This window comes from Canis lupus, chromosome 30 (assembly GCF_003254725.2).
Source record: "Canis lupus dingo isolate Sandy chromosome 30, ASM325472v2, whole genome shotgun sequence".
In the NCBI taxonomy this organism is placed as follows: domain Eukaryota; kingdom Metazoa; phylum Chordata; class Mammalia; order Carnivora; family Canidae; genus Canis; species Canis lupus.
Genome location: NC_064272.1, coordinates 32060386 through 32085286, shown reverse-complemented (window position 1 = coordinate 32085286; position 24901 = coordinate 32060386). Strand labels below are relative to the sequence as shown.

Genomic DNA, 24901 nt, shown 5'->3' with positions numbered 1-24901 from the left:
TAAAACAGACTGAAGCAAAGGCAACCTCCAGTCATTGCCTCTGCTTTTGCACACAGTTCATGAAAGAGTGAAGCCCCTAGTTTTATAGCACATTAAAAGTGGTACTAAGGGTACTCGATATAAAATGTTAGTTTTGTGAATGCCTCCCTTTATTCTAGGTCTGCCGTCCAAATGCTTAGCTGTGAGAGCAGAGTTCAGAGGAACACAATAATATTGTTAGGGCTGATGAACTGCCTGTACCCCACAACATATGAAATGCCGTTTATAACTAACTCGTCCAAGTCCAGAGTCCTGCTTGCACACTCTGCTGGTGGTGGGAGTTTCCTATGTGTAACCAGTACTCTGGGACAATGAGCAGAACAGCAATTGCTCCGATCATTTATATTTTTCTAATCAGACTCCAGAACTAGTAGCATTTTGATAGACTAATTAGATGAATCTTTTCTTTTTCTTTTTCTTTTCTCAGCCCCTAGCTACAAGACTTAAGTCACACTAACCAGAGATAGTTAAGCCTCAGTTTGATGTAAGACAGATCCTTGTATGTTTAAACGGGGAAGACTGCCTTCCTAACAGGCAGGCCTAGGTATCAGTTATGGGGTATTCCTGCAGTAACATTTATCATATATTTCCTTGCAAGGACCAAGTAGTTGGCAATCTCAAAAGCTCCTATAACATGACTAATGACTGGAAAATGATCCTAGAGAGGAAACTGCCAATGCAAAAGTTTGCTGGGGCCTTCAACTTTTTAGTCCATGACTCCAGCGAGAAATAGCAAGTCTGGGAGCCCCACGTTCCATTTCCATCTCTGTAGAGGTGCTTTTTACAGAGCGGGAAAGCCGTGGACTTGCCACCAGCCCTTTTACATTATGTGCAGAAGCACAATCAGGAAACTAAAATGATCCACCTACGTAAGTTCGAGAAGACACCGGCTATAGCTTTCATTTTCTCTTTTACTCTCAGAAATTATGACTTGCCCTGCAGCCCTTGTCGGAGAGATTTATGTGTGACCGAGGTCAGATCTTCCAATATCAGTTGACAAATTTTCTCTTTACATATTTACTGCTTTTCAAGCCTGTGTTATTTTCTCTTAAGTAGAAAAAGGAAATATAAAATTAAATGATATGGTTGGCATTTTTAAAGAATACCAGGGGTGTGTGTGTGTGTGTGTGTGTGTGTGTGTGTGGTGTCACTGACATCACACTCTAGCCTTCAACATTCTATTCTTATTTTACATTTTTGTGTTTTAGGAACGAAAGCTATTTTGCAGACTCTCTTTCCAAATCAGATGCGTCCAGCCTAACCCTGCCTAATATGAACCAGGATTATGGTAAATTGAGACTTTTATATTCTAAGTGAATAATGACCTAAAGTTTTTGTTTTCTTTTTTTGTTTTTTGTTTTTCTTCCTTTTTCTTTTTTTTTTCTTTTTTTTTTAATTTATTTTTTATTGGTGTTTAATTTACTAACATACAGAATAACCCCCAGTAGTTTTTGTTTTCTTAATGAAAGTAGCTGCAGAGATAGTCTACTTCAATCTACTCACTTTGCTGCTAGGGAAACTGAGGTTTAGAGGGCCACAGTGTCCAAGATCATAGATACAGACTGGCCTAGACCTGACTGCTGATTCAGGAAGCTGCCTGGTGCAGAGAAAATGCACAAACACTGAGAAAACCCCCCAGAATTCCTGTCAGACCCCTATGGCCTCAGAGGCTCCCTCCTTTCACTGGGCTCAGCCTTTGTATACAAAGTGAAGGGATGAACTAGAGGAATCCGAAGACTCCCCCCAGACATAGCTTCCATTCAGGTGCCACAGCACTTGTTTCTACCCATGGGAGAACTGGTACTGGCATTCAATCTCATTTTATCTGGCACTGTGCTGGGTGCTAAAACTTAGGGACACATGGCCTCCAATGCATTATAACTTATAAAACCAAAGTGCTCAAATCTCAAAAAGGCTTCAGTGAGAGAAAAGAATTATTTCCACATGACCACAAGGTAACCACAATGCTTGGTACCACTAACTTAAAGTAAGATTTCCTAGACAAAGGACTGCTTTAGGAAAAAAAAAAAGTAGAACAGAATGTACTCTAGTGAACCATACATGGGAATTCTGACAAACTGATATTTTTAGATATTGAATGCATGAGGAAACAAAGAAAATGAATAATACGTAATTACTAAAATATAAAATGAACAAGTAAAATTCACATGTGCCATTGTATCTCTCCTGTTTATCAGCCTTGGTCCCTGTTCAAGTTCAAAATAAATCATGAGACTTAATTAAAAACTAAGGACTTAAAAATAGGTGGTAAGAAGATTTAGTAAGGAGCGACTCAATGGGCTATGAGAGAGTCATTAGGTTCCCCACATTTTAAGATTTACTCATGGCATCTTCTCTGCTGCCTTCAGCAATCACCAGTTTTGAAAAGCCAAAACCAGACATCCCTGAATCTCACAAACAGCTAGGTGGGACAGAAAGTCTCTACGATGCCCAGAGGAGGGCTCCGCTCAGATGGGACCAGAAAGAAAATCATCACAGCCATAAATTAGATCACTTGGCTCTTACCGCTTCCTGAGTATCAAGGACAATGCATTTTCACACAAAACACAGCAGCCAGAGCATCAAGGTACAGTGTAACATTATTCATTTGCTGGGTCTACCAGTCAGTGAGCAGGAAAGAAAGGACCTGACTGCCGGTCTACACTCTTATCTCTTGTGTATTTAAAATTGACATAGCTCATGTCCTATTCCACATAGGTATATAGGAACCCTAGTAAATCATCCTCTGGGCAAATGTAAATTTTAATATTTAGACTTGAATTTTGTGAGAAAAGCAGAGGCTCAGAAACATAATTTAAAATGATCAATGTGAATTATAAAATTAACCCTCTCCCTAGTGGTACAAAGACTGGCCAAGATGTCCATTAAGCACTTTCCTTTCAGATAAGATTTAGAATATTTTTCTTTTCAAAGAAGATACAGTTGCTGTATCAAACTTTTCCCTTTTCTTTGTTCCAAAAGAGGGTGGTCTTGTTTCAGAATCTAGCTTAGAACATCAATTATGTGTGTATGGGGGGGTGCAGGCAGTTAGGGGAGATGCAGCTTTTTTGAGAAAGGCCTGTTGACCATTCCATTCTTTATGGTCAAATAAACCTGCTATAGCAAAAGATTTTTAACATGTCAAAATGTCTTAACGGGTTTTTTTCTGAAGCTCTCATTTGGTCTGTACTTCTACTAGCTCCAATCCTCTACATGCCATAGAATCCAGAACGATGTTAGAGGTCACCTGGTCTGACTCCTTGCTCCATGTGGCAATTTACTTTATAATATTCCTGACAGGCAGGCATCCTGTCTTTGCTAGAAGACTTCCAGTGATGGGATTTCAGTTATTCGATCCTGGGTGGCTTAAATTGTTGGAAGGTTCTTTCTTATTATGAGTTCAAATACGTCCTCCCACAAGATATGCCCATGGTCTGGAGCTGTAGTCACTAGACTTCTAGTGATGGCAATTTGCATATTTGAAGATGGGTTATTTCTCCGCAATGTTTTCTTTCCTGAGTGCACATCCTGTTTTCTTCCTATGACTGGTTGCCCTCTATTCTTCCCCCTTCTATTACTAATGACACTCTAATAACATTCCCCTGCCCCTCAATAGCCCATGTGCTTCACCTCCAGCTACTTCACCACCAGCTTTATGGGTGGGACATGCGGTTCAGGCTTAAACTAGTCAGTATCATCTAGATCCCCTGGGCTTGGGGAGTTAAACTTATCCAATCAAATTGAAGCCTAGGGCCTCCGGTTGTCTCTGGGGAAGAGAGACCTGCTCTTCCCTTCTAATAGGGAAGCAGGTCGCCCTGGAACCCTAAGCCAGTCTTGGTCTGTGAAGGAAGAAGCCCACCAAGAACAGAGTCAAAAGTGACTTGTTGGACCAAGTTCTACCTAAACCCACCAATACTTGACTTTTGGCCATGCTGTTCAATCAAGTCCCTTTGTAGTTGAGGCAACCTGAGTTGGGTTTTCTCGCTACCTGAACTGGAAAACTGCCTGGAGGAGCTAGGTGTGGTTTGACAATCTCCACCACTATGATGGCATTTCTTGGAATGTGGTTCCATGTGCATGTGTTCCTCATAAAGCAGGACACCCACACCTGCACACATACCTCAGACTGACTGGCTTAGTCACCCTATTCGGGACATTATACACCACTCCGTGGAAGAAACTTCTAGAAGCTATAAGTGTGTTCATGATTTTGATAGCCATATCACATAGTTGGCTCATGGAGAGAAACATGGAAGTTTATTAATCTTGGACTGAAGAAGAATTACTTCTTTCCTATATTCTATTTCTTATATGCTTCATACTGACCAGGGTATTTGAGAGTCAAAATAAGTATATGATTAAACCAACTGCAGAATCTAAACAAGTCTGAGGAAGTTTCTACCTGTTGCCTCTCCCTTGCAACAGATAGGAAATACATCATCAGCCTTTTGTTTGTCTGGTTGAGGAGAGGCCTGTCCAACACTGAAACAGAATCATAGACTCTTGGGACTTGAAAGAATCTTAAAAGGTTTTTTAGTCTGACCCACCTCTGTTTGATCCCTGAATCCCTTCTTCATTATACTCCTAGCTGACTGGACTTCGGCCTGGATGCCTACAGTGATGGGGAGCTTAGGTCTTCTGTCTGTCTGTTCTACCTCTCATTCCAGTTCTACCTTCTTGACAGTACAAATCCATGTCTTTTCTTATATAAAACCCTCAAGTATCTTAAGACAACTCTTTGGAAGCTTTTATCCTTCAGGTATTAATGCTGGCAGGATAGGGTAGAAATATGGACACAGAAGAAAAGGGGACAAAATTATTAATTTAAAGCCTAAAAGTGTGTATTGATTCTTAGTTCCTTCTGATTCTAAAATTTGCTATGCCAACCTATAAAAAAGTCAAGTTAGACTAAATCACTAACTCACTTATTCATATATCTTTATCAAGTACTCTATACAAGGCACTGTATTGGAGTCTGGGACCCAGGGGATGGATGAGCTACCATTGCTGGTCCACAAAAATGAGTGACTCCTATAGGGATCCCTGGGTGGCGCAGCGGTTTGGCGCCTGCCTTTGGCCCAGGGCGCGATCCTGGAGACCCGGGATCGAATCCCACATCGGGCTCCCGGTGCATGGAGCCTGCTTCTCCGTCTGCCTATGTCTCTGCCTCTCTCTCTTTCTCTCTCTGTGACTACCATAAATAAATAAAAATTAAAAAAAATTTTTTTAAAAATGAGTGACTTATTGAAGGTCCCTGAAAATTAGTGATAAAGATAAGACTTAAGCAGAGGGCTTGCATTCTCTCCTAAATGACACTCATTTGGATAAGATACAATTTGTTAGATTCAAGGAGCCGTAGATTTCTAAGGCAGTGTCCCCCAAAAAAGGGATATTTTCAGGCATTTCAAGGAATGCTTTCTTTATGGGCAAAGACTCTACATACTGCTGCCTTTAAAAATTTTTTTTGAAAAAATAAAAAATAAAAAAATAAAATAAAATAAAAATTTTTTTTGGCCATGATGTATTTGACAACATTGTTTGACCTGCTGAGATTTTGAGATAAATTGCAATTGCAGTCACTACATGTTTTATATGGGATTAAAAAGGAAAGAATTTTGAAATACAGTTACGCGTAATGATGTTAATTAACGTGTGTCTTATTGGTTTGACTGTAAATGAGATTCAAAACAAGATTTAAAGAAGTCATGGATCTAGAATGAACTGAACAAAGTTTGATTTCTGTTTCTGAGTTGTAGGGCACACTTCTCATTTTGATATAAGTAAAATCTGGTCCAAAAGAATCCAAGAGCATACTTGGGGAGATGATGATGAGAAAAGCAGCTGAAGATAGGGAAAAGAGGGGGAAGTTGCTCATACAAAATGAAAGGAAACCACAGAAGGAACTAGGCCAGCATATTTCAGATTCTGTTTACCAAATAACCCTAAGTTCTTATAAGATATTATTTAGATACATAAGCAAAAATTAACAGACAAAAACAGAACTGCTCTGGGGTTTGTGTGTGGATTGGTGTGTGTGTGTGTGTGTGTGTGTGTGTGTGTTTGTGTGTGTCAAGGAGTGAATGTCCACCTACCTATTTCATGTCCTGTCTCTCATCATTCTGCAAATCACTGACCTAGCACACCTCTCTCTTCTTTCAGATGAGAAAACTGAGATCTGTGGTAGGGAGGGAGGGCAGCCAACGATTCCACTGGTTATCTGCTGGGGGTGTCACTTCTTGCCTCCCCGTCCACTCTATAGTGAGTCAGTGAGCATTTGTAGCTGCCTGGCTAGGGAGGCAAAGGGCTGTCAAAAGAACAGGGGGTGGAGGAAGGCTTTTAGCTGGCAACTTTCTTTTGCTTACTGCATTTAACCAAACTAGAACTAGGACTGTAGTCAAGGTCTCCTTATGTACAGAATGGTGCTTTTTGCAGCCTGTTTCTGAACAGAAAACAAGACAAGCTTCATTATCCTCTTTGGTCTTTCTTTCCTCCTCTGGCCTCCTTTCCTCCTAAGATTGACCATTCTATTCTCCAGCTTTTCATTCCCTCTCTTCATGGCAGTCAACATCTACAGACTTTGACAGAATATGGCATAACAGAGTCCACACTTGGTTCTGACTGGTTGCCTCAGCTTCCCACAATTCCTTGGAGCTCACACCCTGGCTGTGTGCATAAACAAACAACTAACTGTCTCCTTCCTTAGCTCCTAGCAGCCCGTGGGACCCTCTTTCCTCTTTGGTGTGTCCTGGGCAATCTCCAGTCCTAAATCAAATCTCCTTTGCTCTTCTTAGGCAACTCAGTGAGTTTTCAACGAACTTAGCTTGTTCATTTTATTGGCACTAAAGAGGGTTGAGTTCTGAGCATCATTAGCATTTTAGTTGAGGAAGAATTCCCAAGCCCCCCCCCCCAGGCATTCATTCAGAACTGTTAAACATCTAAAAAGTAATTTGTGCTCAAACAAAACTTGGCTGGGTCTGCCCCCTTCTTTAACTTAGAGTCCCAAATCTATCCAAGTTTTCTAAACTGAAAATAGTGATAAGTAAAACACTGGAGTGCGATCAAAGTTGATGTCTTTGTTGCTGTTGCTACCACTGTTGAGGACCACGTTCCCTGCAGGGATCTGTACCCATCAGCAATTATCTGGTAGACAGGAAGCATCCTGGGACAAGTCCCTTCCATCTCTGCAGACACGCCAGTTGGAGGCAGTACTTGAGTGGATGGTTATGTAAAATAAAAATGGCCATTTGGGCTCAAAGCCTCTGGGTGCCTTTCTCCCTGCAACCATCTCTCTAGAGTGGGAACTCTGTTGCTAATACCTGGTAATCATGAGTGAATCACCGAATGGCTATTGGAATCCCATTTCCTCCTCTATGAAATAAAAGAGTTGGAATAGATCATTGTAAGGTCTCATTACATTCTGAAATTCTATGACCCCATGAAGTAGCAGACAGCACCAATAAAAACCAAGGTGGTAACAGTGGAAGGGCTCCCAGACCACAGAGCCCAAGAGGGAGACAAGATGGCAAAGCTGCCTGCCACCTGAAAGCCAGACTGGGCACCAAGTTCATTACTTCAAACTTCAATTCTATTTCCGGGCTAAACAGATTATTTAAAAATTGTAAAAGAATCAGGGTCCCCAGTTACTGAACTAAAAATGACTAAGTTCTGTATATAATTCTATATATTATGATTGTGATTGTGAATGATAAATTATAACTCAAAAAAGAAAGACTGTAAAGGAAGGCTCTTGTGGGATCAGAAAAGTAATTCATTTTAGTCCTACCTGGTATGAGACATGAGACATGGTCATATATTTTCAGAGCTACATAAGTAAATCCCTAAAGTACTTTCTGGAAATATAAATAATACTAATATTACCTTGCTCTTGTTTACCCTCTTATATTTTTCAAAGTGTCCTCTTAGGTATTAGCTCATCTGATCATGACAACTCCCCACCCCCAGCAGTCTAGAAAATGTCCTGTGATGTGCCAAGTCCCTCAGAGGCATGTGCCAGCTGACCTTGGGGGCAGAGATCTTAAAATGTAATGATTTCCAGCCTCAGACTGGCTCCCAGTCATCTCAAAGGGATTCATGAAATTCTCAACCCCAATTTCATTACCTGGTCTCTGCTGCACTTGCCATCTCCATCCTGACACATCACCTCTCTCCTCTACCACTGTGCCCTTCCATTTTTTCCTTCCCTTCCAGGGCTGCTTTAAAGTTACTTAGGGAAATTTCTAAACTGGTAGGGAAATAAAAGTAATAGTAGTAGTAGTAGAAGTGGAAGTAGTAGTACCCTACTGAATTAAAGTATTGGAAGGATACTACATACAACATGCTGCTTCAGACCTTTAGCTTTTACCAGATGAGTGTCCTTCTGACTAGAGTGGCTAGAAAGTTCTTTCCCATTCTTTTAGCCTCATAGCCTCAGCTCTGGCATCACCTGCTCGGTGAAACCTTCACAGCTTTCTAAAGTGAGCTGACCAGTTCCAGAGCATACTACCTCCTATTGGGTTCCTTTTGCATCAACTGCCACGTGTTTTATATTTTTCTCTCCATTAGACTAGACTATTTGAGAGCAGGGACCACATCTGTTTCATTTCTGTACTTCTGGTGCTCAGCACAGTGCCAGCACAGAGTGCTTTCTCAACGACAAATACATGTTGAATTGAATTGAGATGTATGTCATGAAATAGTTTAGGAGGTGCCATAAAATCAAAACAACATGGGGTTAGTGTTTTAAAAAAGACAGGGTTCATTAGCCTAGCTGGCTAACTGCATTTACCCCAAATGAGGTATTGATAAGTAATTTATCTTTAATGAAAAATGTCATGTTTCTAAGCAACCCACACTTTGGGGATTCCTAAGAGTTACATAGGTAAATCCCTTAGTCTATACCCTAAGTAACGAGAATGAAAATAATAATGGATTAAAACATGTAGGCTAAAAATCTGGCTAGCAAAAAAATTGCACCCATGTTGCTCTTTTGGAGTCTTGCCAATTACAGGTGAGTACTTAAAGTTTGGGGTAATTACCTACTACTGTTTTTTTTTTTCCCCCTCTGACTAGAGACCTCACACAAAAAACTGGATACTTATGACTTTATAGAATCCTTGATGTTCTGGACTTCAAAAAGTTTACGTAACAGAGGATAAATTCCAAATACCTCTTTTCGAAGAAGGTCAAATTCTGAGGTATTATGTTGCAATTTTAGGTTGCTCTGGTCATGATCAATACATCAGTACATAAATAAGGTAATAAAATCTATGGTCTGAATTTAACACTGGATATAAAACAATATTAAATTATCAAAATTAGGATTAGTAGTAGCATAGTCAAAGGCTTTTAAAACATGAATAAAATTAGGTATAAAAACTAGAATTTCAGCATTAGTTTTTGAAAAGTGTTTAATATTTTAAAATAGTTTTAAGAGCACACACTTTCTACTCCATTATGAGACAAATGCTCTATCCAGAGCACAATTTATTACTACAGAATAAATGAATGTTTAAAAGACAGTCTGTCAATCGAAAAAGAAAAACACATTAAAATAGCAGGTTTCCAAGCCAAGTTAAACAAAATATTTTCTCCTTGACAAGCTGCTTACATTTAAATGAAAACAGGGCAAATTTGGTCAATAATATGGATTGTATATAATAAAAAGGACCTTAGATCATGTTAATACAAGGATCAGAAAGCAGTAAGTTCAATTAAACCCACCCAATTATTTAGCAAAGTTTCAGATACAGCAAATAAATTAATCTGTTTTAAGTGAAAGTGCTCAGATAAGTAGCTTTTTGACCTGAGTAAGTTTCACTGGCAGCAATCACAGCAAAGCAAGAATCTGCTGAAGCAAGGCAAAGCCCCCAAATCAAACAAACGGTATTAGTAATCAAAAAGCATTTGCAAAACGTATTTCCTTGGTTAGTAGCAGGGGGTTCTGAGCAAACGCCACCTACAGCTTCTCTCGTACTTTGATAGATAGTGCACAGGGGATGAACACACATTCCGTTTACCCACAAACAACTGGGGTATTCTGATTTTAAAACAGGGAATTCCATTTCTGTACTATCTTATGAAAAAGGCCAGTCGTTATACTATTAAGAATGCATGTCTTTCACTTAAAATCCTCTATTATCCACTTATGTTGAACTTGTATTGGGATTTAAGAATGCCTCTTTATTGAGACAAGTAATACGTCATCATTTTGTTGAGCTAACAGGCCTGACAGACCCTGTCTCCTCGAGTTAAGAACTCTAGATCTCTATTTTGTACATTGGTGGCAAAAGCTAGCAGAATAAATGAGAATTAGCCAATTGGTAGTAAAGGCTTTTAATCCCAAAGATCCAGACTTTCCTTCTACTGTAGCCTTAACTATTCTATTTGGCCAGATGATAGTATATTCTTTTCAAGAAAAATGATCTCTAGATATTGCAATAACTTATTTGAATGCCATTCTTATGTATTTTTAACAAATAACGTTGCCATTCACTATATCTCTTATGTTTTTGATCCTTTTTACTACTTATCATCGTCTTTATTTGAAACAGATTTTTAACAGATAATCTTGATCGTTACAACAATATCTTGCCTGCATTTTATTCAAATAATTCTTAAAAACAGCTTAAAAAGCCGTTTGGAATAACATCAAGCTTGCCATCAATCAAACGAAAAAATTCCGCTGGCGGTTGTATAAACATCAGATCAAGTCTGATGTCTTCACGGATTTCAGAGTGAACCATAAAAAACTCCATTAACTTCTGACAAAGAATGCAAATTAATCACAACATGGGGTGAAATGAAATTAAAGGCTCTTTTCTAATCAATGACAAGGCGGGATGAAATATTTGTTACTCTCTCTGCACTCAGACTGCCTGGGATGTTTGCGCTTCCTTCGCAAAGCCCCAAATGTAAGGTGTGAGTACAGATTCACCCGCAGTTGCCGTACAGCCCTCCTGCCCCCCCAGAGCTATCTGCTTACAAGTCGTGGAGATTCACAAAACACACTAATCATCTGAATCTCAGGTGCATCCAATTTGTTATTCACACTCTCCCATGCCAGTGAAAAGCCTGGCGCAGACAGATGCACCAGGAACCCTAAATGACAGTTTTGGCCTCCGGAAGTACGATCACTACAACAAAATCTAGTACAGCCTCCAGGTGAAATGTCTGGAGCTCCATATGGAGCAGGGAAAATTAACAACAAGATGAAAATCACTGCAGCAGCGGGGAGTCGGAATTTTTGAAAAAAAAAATGAAATTTAAAGATGAAGAAAGAGAAGTAATAAATTAATGGGGTGTGAAAACATTCAAAGCTTTACAATACCAGGGGCACTATTTGCTCAGATTTTTTTCCTTTTTTTAACTTCAGGTCATTTTGATGTAATTTATTAACCAAGATCAGGAATTGTAGCCAAAAGAACAACAACATTTTTATACATACAAAAGTACTTTAAATACATTTGTATCTGTATTATCTTCACTTTCCTGTGGCAGACATCCTGCTTACCAAATTTCCAAATGTCAGAGCTGGCACATCCCCTGAGAAGTCTCCCTAATGGATTTACTATCATCTTAATGCAAGGCACTATTGAAAAGTTTGAATGAAGGATGATAATTTTTAGCAGGCAATCTTTTTCATTTCTCCTAAATTATGGTGTCATTAAACAAACCATTGCCCACCATCATGTTTTTTAAGTCAACTGAACTTGGATTTACATGATTAACTATACACAGCTCCAGTCCTTTTCCAGACCTGTGCATCTTTCCCAATTACTGTTAATGCTAAATTGTTCAAGAAATGAAGATAATATGTGGTTGTGAGCTATATAAAAACACAATTTTTCATGATCCTATTGCTTCAAAGGCACCCAGAATTTAATGGCAGTAGGGTCAGTGAGAGCTCTGGAGCCCTCTAGACCCTCTTGTCACTCTGCTAAACACAAGGTACAAAAGCAAAGGGCTCTAGGGAATGGCCTTGTCATTATCTACCATGGTATGGCCTCCGGTGTTCAGCACATCTTATCACACAAGAGGCCTCCTTGCCTGGAGATGGAAAACCAGGAGACGGGCTTGGAGGGGCTCAGTGGGAAGAAGAGGAGTGGTGTGAACAGCCAACCATGCTCAGAGTACACCGAGCCCATGCATTTGGTTTAGTTGCCTACCAGACCCAGATCTAACTGTATCCATTCATCCCTGTGAAGGCACAGGTAAGGTGCCTTACCTGTCCAGGCCTCGGTCGCTCACCTGGAGGATGGGAATAATAACTGTTGCAGGTGGGATTCACAGCCTGAGTCAGATAACAGGAAGGGATCTGAATGAAGCTTGACCTCAGAAAGGGGCTAGATGAACCCAAGACACTGCTGTTGTTCCTATTATAAGTTGTAGTAATATGGCTGTGTGTCTATAGAGGCTCCTAAACTTTTTTTCTAGAGTCCTAAACCGCATGCCAGTGAGGCTATGCAACTTCAAGGCCTAAAGGAAAGGATTAGACAGTCCTTCCCAAGAACAAATAAAAAACTAATGCACAAAACAATGAAGTTCATAGAGAAGACTATCTCAACAAAAATCCAGTCCTTTCATCTTTATATTGGCCCCAGGCCACTGACTCTCCCTGATACCTTCCTGACACCCTTCCCTCATCTGGGTCCCCACTGGATACACACTGTGTCACCGGCAGGAAGAGGCACTGCTAACGACACCGTTAGCAGCACTGACGCTGGGCTGGTGGGAGGACAGGTCTCAAAGCTGGCCTCTCTTCTCTGCTCATTTTATGTTCTGCTCCAGTTGTGGCTGGCAGGTTGCCGAGCACATCCTTTTGTGAACTTTGGTTGACAACCAGAAATTCTGTTCTGTGCTATGGCCCAACATCAGGGCCAGTGGGTTGGGCCCTTGTTACTTTCGCGAGTGGTTTCTGTCCATAAACTCATTTGATCTGCATACTTGCTCTAATGAGACAGGAAAGGTAGGTATCAGGATCTGCAATATAGAGTTAAGGCAACTGAAGCTCCAAGGAGTTACAGAGCAAGAATTAAGGCCTGTGGTGACCACAGTTTGTGGTAGAGCTGGGTTCCCATTCTCATCTTTCAGCTCCTGGTCAGGAGCTCTTTCTGATAGGCCCGTCTTCTCAAATTGCCACTAGTGAAGAGTTCAGATCTGGTGCCCTGACCTGACTTTGAGTTCAAAGTAGCAATGTCCTGGGATTGTCCCCAGTCCTGGACAGAAGAGATGCAAAACTATGTGATCATGAAGATATAAGAAAGGCTTTCACCTGTTCAAGGGTCAGACCAGCAGGTGACAATGAGGATGAAGCCGTCAATCCTCAGCTTGGTAAACAGAATGAAAGCTGCTTTGACTGGATGGCTATTTATAAAGTAGTGAGTTTTATCACTCAAGGTATTCAAGATGAGTGTGGATGCTTGCTTCTAGAGACATGGTACAGAGGTTTGATTCGATGATGTCTGAGAGCCCTCCCAATCCTGCGAGTTTGTGGTTCACTCCTGACTACTGAGCTTGGGATTCCAAGGAACTAACCTCACCGTAGTTCAACATTGAGTAAATCAACCATTTGGTATGCCCAATTTATGAGGGGATGCCATCTCACAGAACGGTTTGGGGTTCAAGTGAGATATGTGATGGGCCAAAGAGAAGGTATTATTCCTAATCCAGTGTCTGGAATACTACAAAAATAAACAAGGTTGTTCATGTACTTTGAGGACAGTGTGATGACAGGAAGGGCATCGATTCAGTACCCTTTCCCAGTCTCCAGTCTATAGTGCAATGCCTGTAAAATAAATGCCAACTCCACCAAATGTCATTACTGATTCTAGCAACAAAGTGCACAAACTTCTGTTGAAAGATCTGGGAAATAATCCTAATGGCATCAAAGCTGCTTCTATTATTTCAAATAAAAGTCCCAGTTTGGTGACAATATTGTATCACGATTCAAGGAATATAGCTTTCCCCCCACTCTGGCATAAAGGTTATTGCTAACTAGGGAGTCCAGCACATTAGAATTTTCCAGCTTCCACTTGACTGATCAAGTAAATGTATACTTAAACATTCAAGAAAACAGAATTGCAAAGGTGTACAGCCTCTTCCCAAATCTGACCAGAGCATCCAAATGCTTCATCTGTCAAACACAACAGCAGTCCGTTTCTTAGACTCATCACTTACCAAATCTCACTGGTTAATTACTCGACACATTAGGAATCTCAAGAATATAGCTACATTCTTAATCTCTGGCATTTTTATGAGATGGTTTACAAGTTTTCTACTAAGACTTCTCTGAGAGCTATACTGTAACAGGGTGTCTTCATTTACAAAATTTTAGGGGATTGTATAAATTGGCCAAACAGTGAATTGTTTAAAAATTACTGACAGAATAAGAGGCTTACCAAGATAAATATTCTAATGAGCTATAAATCCTGAAAATGTGATTTTAATTTGATGGGCTACCTAGAGCTAAGCAGCAAGGCTGTATACACTAAAGTCTGACTAAATGCTAGCATGCATGCCAAGCAATTACACTTTAGATTTTCTCTTCAAGGAAAAGATTATATTTAAGCAAAGAAGCCTACAAATTTGACAAGTGAGTCTAACACTCTTGAACCTAATAACTTAGGCGATTTCTCTCCCACTCATCTGATGGCTTTAACTGTAAAAGAAAAAGGATACAAAAGACACATTTCAGTAAGTGAAGGGCCTTTAAATGTCCACATGGGTACCAGGAGAATTCGCTTAAAACAGCTTATAAGGATGGTAGAGTGAATGAGCCCCATCCTATTATTCAATAACCATGTTTGTGATGCATCTGCATAATCTAACCATGCATAAATTAGTATGTGTAATACAACACTTATTTGCATAATAATAGCAAGTTAATAGATGCTTAAAGAGCAGAGACCAACACCACCTTTAAATCAGACATGCCTCCAGGCACTTTGGCCTGTACAGACCAAGATGCCAGAAAAACAGTGAGCACCAACCAGAGGAAAACAGTCAAACCATTCATTTTTCATCCCTCTAGACATTTCACTTACCCCCCCCCCCCCCACATCGGGGAATCATTTTCAAACCACCAGAATAGCTTTATATTTTCTAAGTGCTAGCACCCTTCTAAAGAAAAATCTTAAAGAAATGATAAAGATTATCATCAGCAATGGTAATATGATGGACAGTTTGTTTTCTTACAAATGTGGATAGGAACGGGCACATTTTAAAAAATAGTATATTCAGAATCACACCCACATAAAATTGGGGGCTTATTTATGTAGCAAAAATAATGATCTAGATTCACCCTTCATCTCAACAACCCTTTAATTGAAATAATTTTAATTGAATCCAAAAGCTCAAATACCGTATAAAGAAAAGGCTGTGCCTCTCTAACCTCAGCATGAGCACATGGCACTGGGTGAGGATAAGGAAAAACATCACCAATGTCACACAAAGGAAGAGCATGATGATGCCTTTCAACCTTTAACAAAGAGGAAAAAAATCTGGAGTTTAAAAAAAATCAAAAATCAATAGAGACTTTTAAATGACTCCTTTAAGATATCACTTTTCAATTTAACAGGACAGATTTATTTGTATGTGGCTCAAATGTTCACAATTGCTCCCTGTACCTTCATACATAGGAATGAATGTCACAGTGGCAAACGGCAGTAATGAACAATCTTACCTGAGGATATGGAAACCTCCCAAGAGCAAGCTGGGAAAGGAAATAATATTTGTCTAGTTATAGATTTGCATGCAGGGCAGATCTCCTTAAGACAGACAAGTACTAAATTTTAGAACTATATTCAGCAAATATAAAAAGCTCACAACCCTGGATGCAGGAACTAAAACTAAACTATTTGCTGTAATTACACTAAAGTTGTATTTAGAATGGACATTTTCAATGGGCAATGTTGCATCCCTGAGAAAATATTCTGATTTTAACAACTAAACATTAGCAGTATGTGGCTTCTCTTAGGAATATTCTTAGTTCTTTGGGCATTATTCACATTTACCTGTGTGTGACAGTCTTCACCTAGACAGAGCTGTAAAACCAGAGGAAACTGTGGGCTTTTCCTCTTGTAAGATGGAAACACCTTATTGTTCCCAGCCCATAGTTCTGTAATGTTCTTAGTAACAAGTACATAGATAGTGTTGTAGGAAATGGGGAATGGGACATATAGAACAGAAAATTTTGCCACTATTTTCATCAATTTATTATCTTTTTGATTCATTTTCTATCCATGGTGGGTAGGGGGGTGTGGAGCTATCACTAGCAGGAAAGTGGCCATTTCAAGGCTGAGAAGTCAGGACTGTAGATCTAAGTTTGAAATTGGGAATGTCAATTTTTAGAGAGCTTCCAATTTTGCTTGATTTGTAAACTGCCATGTGTTTCTGGGCCGGTCACTTAATTTTGGTCTTGGGATTCTCACCTATAAAAGCACAATGATTCAACCTGGAACAGAGTTGATATAAACTAGTAAAACTTTCCAAATATACCATAACATATTTAAAGAAAACAGTGGCAAAATTTTCCAACTTTATAATGTGGCTCATCCTCAGGCCTGTGAAATCCTTTGTATGTATTTGTAACTACTTTCAAAGTAGAATCACAGGGAACTTTGAAGCTGGAATGAATCCAATAGAGCATCAACCCATTTCACACATTAGAACCCAAGAGTCCCATTAAAGAAGTTCTCGCACAGTGAATCAGGAGAAGCCTAGGGCCTGACCATAAGACTTGCAACTTAATCCAGTGTTCTTTCTAGAGTTTTACATTGCTTTTCTACAACTTGAGGAGTTGTGCATTTGTTTCAAAAACAAGGATACTACTGAAACATTATTGAACTTCTTTGGAATTGTGTTTAGTATCGTTTCAAATAGCAAAAGAGCACCTACTTCATTTTATTAGAATTGCATTTTATCTCGGACTTAAAATTATACCCCCCAGCTTTTTGATTGTGTAAATTATTTGTTGACTTGGTTTGAATGGCCTATGGGTATTACCAATACCCAAAGCTACCTGCAAAGAATAAATATTTTGTTCCTTAATAAGGACAGACATGAAGATGCTGAGGTTAATTTTCAAAGATCTAAAACCAGTCTGAGCAATAGCAATGTAATAGGAATGAACCATATGACTTTGTAAGGTGACTACTTTGAAAAGGCCAACGCTCATTTGGATGTATATTTATATATACGTGTCTGTTTTGCAATGCCTAGTCAGTTTCATTACCTTGTACTCATTCTTATATATTCAGAGTTCACTGATTATCAAGATATAAAGTTATACTACTGAGATGCCTGGGTGACTCAATTGTTTAAGAATCTGCCTTAGACTCAGGTCATGATCCTAAAGTCCTGGGATCAGTCCTGGTGGATCAAGCCTCGTATGGGGCTCCCTGCTCAGTGGGAAGTCTGCTTCTCCCTCTCCCTCTGCCCCTCACTCCACTCATGCTCTCTCTCTCAAATAAATAAAAATCTTTTTAAAAAAGTCATACTGCCATTATTTCACTCAGTAAATATCATTAATCAAGGGACTAGGATAAAGCATAGACAGCAAAAACATCACAAGGTGGGAGAGTGTGGATGTTAATCAAACCCCCTTTCAGTTTTATGTGATTGTTTGTTGCTTACGTACTGCTTTATTTTTTAAAGATTTTATTTCTTTATTCATGAGAGACACAGAGAGAGAGAGGCAGAGACATAGGCAGAGGGAGAAGCAGGCTACCCGCGGTGGGCCTGATGTGGAACTTGATTCCAGGACCCCGGGATCACAACCTGAGCCAAAGGCAGGCACTCGACCATTGAGCCATCCAGGTGTCCCTGCTGTTTATATACTGTTTTAAATTAGGAAGGAGAGAGACTCAGCTCTCCACTCCCCTTACTCCAATCTTACCTAATACAGGCCATCCATTTGCCTTATATTTCGCAAACACTGTGTTTCTGGACAACGGGAGCGGGCACATTGAGGGGGAGCCACTGTGGTCTACCATGGCAGTGATGGCAGGCTAAGCCTTTGCATGATTGTATATTGACTTGACAGGCAATGGCAGCTCAAGAAAAGCTGTCACCCATCATCACAGTCATCTGTGGATGCAAGTTATGCGTATCTTTCCATTTGGAATTATTAAACTACCAAGAGGAGGATCTCTCATCTAAAAAGGCTAGCAACTTAGTGACTAGTAGATAATATTTAGAATATTTTATCTCAAGCCATTCTATAGGCACTGTGTCGCTCACTTGGGTATACGTTTAACATGCACTGAGGATCATGGAAGAATTCTGTCCATGTAGCTTTCCAGAGCAGAAGAACCTGCCCATGACACATAGAGTGGAAATCTAAATTTGCTGGCTGGTACCAATATGGGACATTGGTTTTTGCTAAGGAAGTAAATAAGCAATGATTAATGGAAGGCTTAAAAAAGAGTGGCATAAAATGAAAAATATGAATTGTTTCCATTCAACACAAAGCTTCAAATTCTCAAGTCATTATTGTTCTATGGAGAGGCCAGGCTACAGTCAACTTGGGAACTTGCACTCATCTACTTGGTGCCCTCTGCCATAACTGGTACAATGTAATAAGGATGGCTGATATCATTCATTTACCCTATAAGACCCCCCCATGCATACAGAGAGAAAATTCAGTGCAGGCTGGTCAGCTGGGAGCCTCTCTGTACCAGTCTGCTTGGAAACAGGTGTCAGGGCTTGAACTAGTGAACTCATCATTCTTGGGTCTGGCTTTGCCTTGTGTGTACTTTTCTGACATCCTATGAAATTGCAGTCCTGTCAACTACATTCCTGGGAGAACTACTCTAAGACATCTTGCAGATCTGACCTCTTTGGAGCCAGAGGACAGAGAATGTTTTTTGTCCTTGACCAGAGCAGTTCAACAATCATTTCCTTTCTTCTAGACTGCCACCACCTTGCTGTTCCAGTAGCAGGACAATGATTCCAATTCTGCACCAGTGAAAACTGGCAGTGGCACCATTAGGCTGGTACCAAAAGCAGTCATTTTAGGGCCCTGGGAAAGGAAGCTGCCTTCCATGTATGTCACAGGCCTTCTAAGTTTAATGCAACCAAGGTGTTTTTGTTCCACACTATTTGTCTTGTGGCAAAAGAGAAGGAAATATATAGCCAGGCTCTGGAACCCTTTTATCAAGTTCAATTAGGAGAAGGCAAAAAAAGAAAAAGGTCTCTTAGCAGATATGGCTGCATGAAGAACAGGTCCCTCATGAGGCTGTCAAAAGTCAAAATAAACACCGAACCCTGACGAGAAAGAGGGAGCACATATGCTATGAGTGAATATTTCAGACAGATGGACCTGGGGCCATTCCGTATCTTTTACCCCTACTGGTCTATTAATCTACTTGCATTTCCCCAGTTTTTATTGTCAAGGTATTATAAATTAGGAAACTTACAAAAGAGAGTATGTAATCTTCTCTGAAATGGCCTGCAGATATGTCACTGTACTAAATGTGTTTCAGATTTAATGAAGCTTTAATGTCCTTTTTAATTTTGCCTGTTTCTGTATCACCAGGGGTCGGGCAAGGCAATCAGCACTCAAGAGGGTGGTTTGGTTTAAAACTAGGAAAAAACTCATTTGCTTATGAGTTGCACTGTATTTTCTTAATTAAATTTACTGAGTAAAATGGTTTAAGTTCAGCCAACCAATGACCTTTGTATGTAGATTTAGATTTATAAATAGGTTAACAGTTAAAGAAAGGGGAAAAAAAAGAATCACAACAAAGCAAACAGATTAGGACTAAGCCAATAGAAATCTTTGCTCTCTTTATCATCTTTACAAAAGAAGCATTTAAATATAGGCAGCTTAAGTCCAGTTTAAAAAAAAAAAGTATATTGAAAAATGTGGATGCACATAAGCGCCAGCAATTCATCAAATGACTCTCACATCCTTTTCATTCCCAGGAGGGGAACGGCTGCAAATGTAAAAGATTTGGAAAAGCTTTATTTATTTTTTTTTGGGGGGGGGGGCAGAGGTAAAGAGATGGGAGAGGGAGAGGATTCTATTTAATGTTAAATAAAAAAGTACATTTTAATTCTAAATACTTAAGATTCAGCAAACTGCTAAATACTCTGTTCATTGTGGGAAATTCACTATATAAGAGGCAGAAAAAGAATGCTCTGGAAACATTTACCATCAGGAATACATTTAAATAACAGTAACCCCCCCCCCAAAAAAAAAAAAAAACAAAACAAAACAGTAAACCACTAACACTTTACTGTAAAACTAAAATTGTTCCTTAGTGGCATCTTATTGATCTTTGATTTGTCCTATCATAATCTATGAAATACTCTTGAGTTAGCAGCATTTGAATATGTTGGATTTTATCACTTAAATAACAAATATGTGTGTGGGGGTATGATCATAATGACTGCCAAATGCATAGCAACAGCATGAAAGAAACATCTGTATTTTTAACAAAAAGATAGAAGATATTTATTTACAAAGCAACAAAAATGGCTTCTGTTGAGAACATGAATAATTACGTATGAAGTCACAAATGATAAAGAGAAAAAATAAATTGTATCAAGAAAGAAAGCAAGTGGGGAATACACATTCCAAATATGTTTTTGGTGAATCATGTTTCTTAGAATATCAACAATGTATGAGTAGTTTTAAATTTACAGTTATACTAAAGAGCCCTGGATTTCTTTTTAATTCTTAATTTAGATATATTCTATGTTTGTTGGCATAACTGCAAATTGAAAATAAGCATTTTCAATACAGCCAGTGATCTAGCTGAAGGAGGACTTTATAGTCTGAAATGCTCTAAAATTTGTTCTTAATTACCTTGAGCACATTTTATACAATTAAATTTCCATCTAAGGATCTTGCATTTAGATTGTGCACTGCAGTTAAACCTTCATTTTACAGAAATGCAGCAGCCACTTTGGAACATTCAGACACAGGGAAACTTTAAAAAATCAGACTTAACTACTGGATTACATAAAATTCCCTAGGTGAGATTTCATCCCAAGACCAATTTACACAGTCCTAGAGAGAGAGTTTAAATCATCTGAAACTATGCTGGTGAAGAACCATAATAAATATTAAATACCTCAAGATCTACCCTAAGATTTTACTTTTTTCCCATGTATCAATTTCACTATCCTCTTACTGAATGGTTTAAAAACAATCCAAAGGATATAACAGCAATTTACCAGTGTTAAAGTGCTTTGGAGGTTAAACTGACAACAAAGAACACAGAAACACAAAGCGTCTTGAAGTAGGGTTTCAATTAAATGTGGAGGATTTAGCAATGCAGGACCAAAAAAAAAAAAAAAAAAAGAGTTACAAATTAATTTAATCTTCTGCCTATAGTTTGCAGCTGCACTCCAAAGTGTCTAGGGCTTAAGAACAAAGCGTTGAAAGGCCTCGGAGTGAGGAAAGCTTCAATTTTTAATGTATAACGCCATTAGCTGATAACTTGTGGAATCTGCGACCCCTGCGGAGGGGCATAAGTGCGAGTAACAGAGACTGATGAAGTGACATATTTGTTCGTGTCTAGAACTATGAGGAAGAGGGTTATTACTAACACCATCAGGCCCAACAGAAATATGCCCTAATAACCTTAGGGACCCTCCACGTTATCAGTTCTCACTACATCAAATATATTAAAATCAAAACCTAATTCACTTTAATTAAAGACAATTAGTTTGTTTTACTATTATTGTTTTAACTTGCGTGACATTATAATACATTGCAAATTAAAGATGGGATAATAAATGTAACGAAAGCACTGAACTATGTCTACCTTTCTACCCTGCTTCGAGAAATAAGCTTATCACTGGTGTCTACTGTAAGGAAATTCACGGACACCATCATTAAAAGTGGTGTAGAAACGTTTCACTCTAAAATGAGTATAGTAGGATTGTGCAAATCTCTTCCCTATTCAATTTATACTTTTCACATAACACTTTCCTATAAACTCCAAGGATTTTCTTAACACAAACAGAATTATGGCCCAATGGAGGCACCAGAAGCTTAATTAATTCGCCCAAGGTCATACTGCAGGTTGGTGGCAAAGCTTGTTAAATCACTAAGAACTGTGGGCTCTACAGATGTTTTTGGCAATGGCAAAGGACCCTGTCTGCAAAGGCCTAAGAGACTTCTAGTGCAGTGGGTGAACCACGACAAATAACTCATTACGGCTGTACAAAAGTGCCAAGTGCTCCTGAGAGCTTGCAAATAACATGTTTTCTTTGTGTCAAAAGAGCCTAAATGTGAGGTTCCCATCAGGAGTGCTTCTTAACATGTGCCAATATTTAAAAAAGAACAACTCATCCTCACTAGAGTCCAAGGATAAAAAGTAAATTTATTTTAACTTAAGGAGGCCAAACACAGTTGCACAAAGAAATAAATCAAGTCCTTCTCCATCATTCGGAAGGTCCTACATTCTATCCCTCAGATTACTAATAATAATGAAGAAAAGACAGCATTACAAATAAATGTTTCCAATAGAGTGTGCTTTTTTTTTTTTTAATTAGAAATGGGCTTATTACAGTGGACACTTAAATGGGGAGAGGGCAACAGTAATTCACAAGTACAATATCCTAATGCTGTTCCATTAATTGCTTTATTTGTTTCACGGTTAAAAATGATTGCTTGCTGTAGCCTAACCGTGGATGCTGAAAAGCATGATACATTGAGGTCTCAACCTGGGCAAACTGTACCTAAACTTACACTTTATTGCAGCTTAGTTCACAATCTTCACCTAATATAGGGGTATATCCCAGTGCAGCAGGAGGATAAATCATCCTAGAATATTACTCTGGCAAAGTTTAGCTGTGACTGGAGCATATGTGCTTTCGAGCCACTGAAGCAAAGGCCCATAAAATACACTAATTACTGGAAGTTATGGTCACTGAGTGATTGATAGCGCTCTGCAAGGCAACTTCCTCATTTTCAGCTCTTCTGACGGGCTCATCCGCCACATAGCAATTATTAATTCATGACCCACCCCTCGGGCACTAGTACCTTTACTTCTAATTCTCCTGCTACCAAACTACTGCTACAGCTGGACACTGTCTTTCTTCATTCTGATGGCTGGGTAAGGATGATAAAAAGTAGATTTCATGCTAAATGCTATTGTTTTGAATCTTTAAACGTTGCTCGGTCCTTCTAACCCTGCTGTCCCAACATAAATTCTCCTTTCTCTCCCACAATGCTAGTTCACTTTGCATGGTTTTCTTTCGGACTGTGTGTGTTTGTATATATGTGTGTATATAGCTATCAATCCATCTGTCTATATACTACATTAGGCCAAAAACTCTGACTGAATAATTTTTTGCATGAATACTATGGTTTAAATACAATTTTAACTAGGCCACAGTAAATATGAAGCAGCTGATTAAAAAAATAGGCAAACAAACCCTCTTTATTTAAAGAGACCACTTTTTTAGCTTTGAAGATACTCTGTTCCACGTTGATTTCCATTGGCATTTTTACTGAGAGCAATGCTAATTAAAATATCTGGGTATATAACTAAATCTCTAAAAGTCACCGAGAAACAACTGCAAAGGTCTCTTTTGTGCACTGAAAGGAAACTCAGTGAGAAATTCTAAATTAAAAAGAGATAAAGTTCAGTCATGATGGGTGAAAGCAAACAATTTACTTTTCTAACAGAAAAAAATGAACTTCAAATTTTTGCACAACTCAAAAATGCAATACTGGGGGGTAGTTTATCTGGATTCTAAGACAGTGTAACAACAGATGAACAGATGGAACTCGAAGTCACCTATCCTTTCAGGACTTGGTTCAAGTTATTCTTTTTCTTCTGCTGGGAGTTAACCCCAGAACACAATTTGAAGACAAAATTCCTATCACTCCCTGTCCATACCGTTCCCTAGGCAGTGTTGCACATCCTACCTGGTGACATTTCCTAGTGTTCTACATCTTCCTGTGTCTCTAATGCCTGGCAAATTTTAAATTTTGTTTAAGGGCAAACTCTTAAGTCATACACTTTTGTGTTCTCCATGACACCAGAAATGGTATTTTTCAGTCAGCTGACAATAAGCATTTGTTGGTTATGATAAAACCCCTGATGGCGACGTCTTCTAGAGCCTAGCCAACTTGGTAGTGCATATTAGTTGTTTCTATGTTATAATACTTTTTTTTTTTAAGTTAAGTTCCCCATCCAGCATGGAGCCCAAAGCGGGCCTTGAACTCATGACCCTGAGATCGAGATCTGAGCTAAGATCGAGTCAGATGCTTAATTGACTGAGCCACCCAGGAACCCCTCTGTGCTACACTACTTTAATGAACATAGTATACAAACTCTTCAGTATTATGGCTTGATAGTCTTAACTGACAAGGCCTTCTTACACATCACTGCTTAGAATAATCATTTTCACATATTTAAGCATTATGATTAATTTAAATGACTTATTTCTTATTAAAGATTTAGAGGTTGCAAGAAGGGAAAAAGCCTGGCCTCTAATCCATCTCTAATCCATCTTGTATACTTAATTCAATAACCATTTTAACCTTCACAGTGAGAATTAAGAAATTATACCCTTTCAATGTGTTTGTATACTGTTGACCTGTGTCTTCTAACGGTACATGACTTAAATCATGACAACAGACCTTGGAGACCTAGCTCTGGGTATTGGGTATGTGTGTGTGTGTGTGTGTGTGTGGGGGGGGTGTTCCTCCACTTCTAAATTGCTCACTGGAGTCATGCAGCTGCAAGTACCTGAGAAAATATCAGTGCGGGTATATTCCACTGGTTCAACCAACTCTATACTTCTATTTCTAGACATTTCAAAGTCAAAGGAGTCATCATCAGGTAGTGTTCTCATACTTCTAGCATCTCTATGATGCTCCTGAGAGAGAGGGAGTGGC

At 39.1% G+C, this 24901-nt stretch overlaps 1 protein-coding gene across 8 annotated transcripts in view; it reads right to left on the bottom strand.

The window, feature by feature from the left end:
• MAP2K5 (mitogen-activated protein kinase kinase 5) overlaps positions 1–24901 on the bottom strand; it is a 257106-nt gene that overhangs the window by 68257 nt on the left and 163948 nt on the right. For 6 of the 8 annotated variants that reach the window (XM_025472372.3, XM_025472373.3, XM_025472375.3 and 3 more), the window contains one exon: positions 15719–15748. The exons of the other annotated variants lie outside the window; for them this stretch is intronic. In XM_025472372.3, coding sequence (XP_025328157.1) covers positions 15719–15748 — 30 coding nt within the window. The remainder of the gene's footprint in view (positions 1–15718; positions 15749–24901) is intronic. 8 annotated transcript variants of the gene reach the window in all.